The sequence below is a fragment of the Wasmannia auropunctata genome, unplaced genomic scaffold, assembly GCF_000956235.1.
Source record: "Wasmannia auropunctata unplaced genomic scaffold, wasmannia.A_1.0 LD288169.1, whole genome shotgun sequence".
In the NCBI taxonomy this organism is placed as follows: Eukaryota; Metazoa; Arthropoda; class Insecta; order Hymenoptera; family Formicidae; genus Wasmannia; species Wasmannia auropunctata.
The window spans coordinates 1-3,216 of NW_012074721.1; the positions used below are offsets into that span (position 1 = coordinate 1).

Below are 3,216 nucleotides of genomic sequence, written 5' to 3' on the forward strand. Positions count from 1 at the left end.
TTAAAAATTAAATCTTTACTATGTATATTTAACTTTCCTAATAATATTATTAACTTTATCATTATATTAATACAAATATATTATTAGTTTTATATTATTAATATTATTATTATTTTGTCATAATTTGTATATAAAATGTTACAGGAAGAATTCAAATAAGGCTAAATATTGTAACTCATTATTAAAGTGACCAAAAAGTATATAATTTGTATAAATCGTAAAATAAAATAAGTCAAAAAAATTAAACTTATGCATATTTTATTTTAAAAATTGAAAAATTCTCACTGTTATCTTAAACATGACTTTTTTAATTTATTGTTGATTTGACATGATTTATTTGAATATTATACGAGGAGAGGACCAGAAGTGGAAATGCGGTTCATTGCAAAAAGTAATCTTTTGTAGCTCTATTAAGAATCTCAAACTTTAGTTTCAGATATTTCTTTTCAAAAATTAACAATAAATTTTGTCAATCAGTTATTAAAATAATTAATTATTTGGCAGGATGATAAATCTCAAGGAAAAGAGAAAAATATTGTAGTTAAGTATTACAATGTTCCAGAATCTATTTTTTTCCAATGCATAAGTTGTATAAATATATAGTTCAGATTAATACATTTTCATCATCTCGACAATGTAGCGGACAAAAGCGTTGACTAATAATCTGATAGTCAGAGTTCGCATTAATGTGAACTCCATTTATACCACCTATGCATTAAAAAAATTAATTAATCCTGAAATATTGTAATACTTAAATTTTTTCCACTTTTCCTAAGATCTATCATCCTGCCAAGTAATTAATCGATTTGAACTTCAAAAATTTATTATTGTTAATTTTTCAAAAACTAAAAGATATCCAAAATTAGAGTTTAGGATTCTTAATAGACATAAAAGATTACCTTTTTGCACCAATGTATTCAAAAGCGTGATTTCAAAGCGTTTCAAGAGCGCTTCTGGTCCTCCCATTATAAGTGTTAAATTGTTTTCTTAATATAGCAATATTATTAATTTTAACGAGAATATTGTAAATTTGATATTACTTAACATTATTTATATTTTTATTTATTAATAATATAAAATTGTTGATAATTAAAATTAGAGACGATAGACAACGAGAAAGGACGCATGATTCTGGAATTATGTGGGATGACAACTTCCTACGCGGTCCAGAAATGCAATCTTTTGCGCTTGCGTAAGCCACACTTATTAGTAACCTTATATGAAATTGATCGACTTATCCAACGTCACATATATATACGAAAATAAAAAAAATTAAATTACTACTACAATATTCGTTCCAGTTCTCTATTAATCACGTATCAATAATGAAAGTTTCCATTATTTCATTACTTTGTTAATTGAGATTTTTACTTAGCCGGCCTATACTGAAGCGTCACTACTTGACTGGAGCGTGGTCTGATCCTGAGTCGCAGCTTCTGTGGTCTCAACTGTACCGGCTGTGCTGTACGATCGTTGGAGACGTCTTGAAAATCCATGTTCATCAGCACCCGGAGCGATCCCGCCGGCGCCGCGCGTATTTCTGCATCCGGACAGCCAAATGCACGCAGACGCTCCGGCACGTTGCACCTCGGTTTGCCATACGTGGAATTTGAGTATGACTAAGATTTAATTACAGAAAAATAAGCAAGTCACGTTTACCTGATTACGCATGGCGGTGAATTAAATCATCTCGCGCGCATCAGAACCTCCAACTAACACTTGTTGAACATCATGCAACCGCTTTTAATTTCGCACAATTAATTAGAGAGACTTTACGTTACGTTGACTAAAGAGTGAACAAAAGAATGTTCGGATCTCAAATCGGATAATTAATTTATTAAAATGTTTATTAAAATGTACAAGCATAACCTATTTATTTATTATCGTATAATGTTATCTATATTAATTGCTATATTATATTTATTATTACCACGAAAAAACAAAGTTATTTCGTGGATGACTGATGAAGATATGTAACTTACTAAAATAATTTATAATATAATCTTGCAGATTATATTATAAATTAACGATCCTGCACAATATCCAACGTGTTAACAGAAACTTCGATGTGCTGCGACTTTCTCGAAATACAAAACATTTACCCATTCGCTGCACCAAGCGCAAGACAAACTCGCTTCTAAACAATTCTCACATGTACTTTGAACCGTGCACAAGCTCAAAATTTTCGTGTCGATGCTCAGACATATCTTCGTAAGGTACAGATTCATCAAAACGAACAGTAACAATGTACGAAACTTCATCTCTTAAATTAATAACTTAAATAGCAAGATTACAAAATATTTAATTGTCTGCAGTTCACTATACACATGTACATACACACAAACGCACACTGAATCGTGATTAAAATCAAAAGTCTCTTTTCTTTTTAAAATGCACTTTGTCTATATCGACAGCTCATTCAATTTCCCACAAGTGCTGCTTGAGACAATACTACTACGTTAATTACGAGACATAACGCAATGCGTTGCGTATTTCTTCAAGTGAATTGTGTTACGCGTGCGTGTGTTCTATTCGTGCACAATGTAGCAGGTGCCACATCGGAATGCCATGTACAACACAAGCAATCGTTAATGCGAATAAAGCTGTAACGCGCGTCTGTTTTCCTCTTATCAGCGGCACGATAACGATAAAGTTCGTATCCGCGAATCGTCGATTTAGCAAACGAACAGGTTCCCGATTATCGCGGCGCCATATTTATTACTGACACTGTTGTTTATCATTAATAAATCTATAATCCGTCAAAGTATCAATTTTAATTTTCACTTCTTTTAATTTTTTATTCTTCATCTTCAAACAATTATTCACTATCGACATGTATGTTAAGATAATTTTCTTAATATAATTGTGTCGCGTAATAATTACTCGAATAAAGTTATAATCGATACGTATGATTTTGTTTGTCTTGATATAAAAACAGGATGACTGGATTTCATCATTTGTTACAGTATTAAAGATTTAATCGCGCAGCATCAATTATGTTAAAAGTTATAACTTGCAATTTCAAGATTCTTAGAATAATAACGAACGTATTATGTATCTCTGTAACATTTTCTGCAATTGCAAATGTTGATAACAAATGTTTGCCGAAAAGCCGCAAATAAGAAACATACTTTGTTATTGCAAGTACTGTTAGCACACTTTCGTCAATATGCAACAATCTTTGTTATCAGCAAAATATATAACAGAAATATATAG

At 30.9% G+C, this 3,216-nt stretch overlaps 1 protein-coding gene across 1 annotated transcript; it reads right to left on the reverse strand.

Annotated features, from left to right (window-relative positions):
* Positions 1 to 1,039: 1,039 nt before the first annotated feature.
* Positions 1,040 to 2,670, reverse strand: LOC105461448 (integrin beta-3-like). The gene is made up of 2 exons (XM_011707945.1): positions 2,103 to 2,670; positions 1,040 to 1,619 (listed from the first exon to the last, which is right to left on the reverse strand). The coding sequence occupies exons 1-2, from the start codon at positions 2,259 to 2,261 to the stop codon at positions 1,368 to 1,370; spliced, it is 411 nt and encodes a 136-aa protein (XP_011706247.1). The 5' UTR covers positions 2,262 to 2,670; the 3' UTR covers positions 1,040 to 1,367.
* Positions 2,671 to 3,216: the final 546 nt, after the last annotated feature.

Excerpts from the sequence above, each read along its gene's own strand:
- LOC105461448 (XM_011707945.1), bottom strand. The coding sequence starts at position 2,261 with ATGAAGTTTCGTACATTGTTACTGTTCGTTTTGATGAATCTGTACCTT. Across the intron at positions 1,620-2,102 it reads GCGCTTGGTGCAGCGAATGG|TCATACTCAAATTCCACGTA; the intron begins GTAAATGTTTTG and ends ATTAAATCTTAG.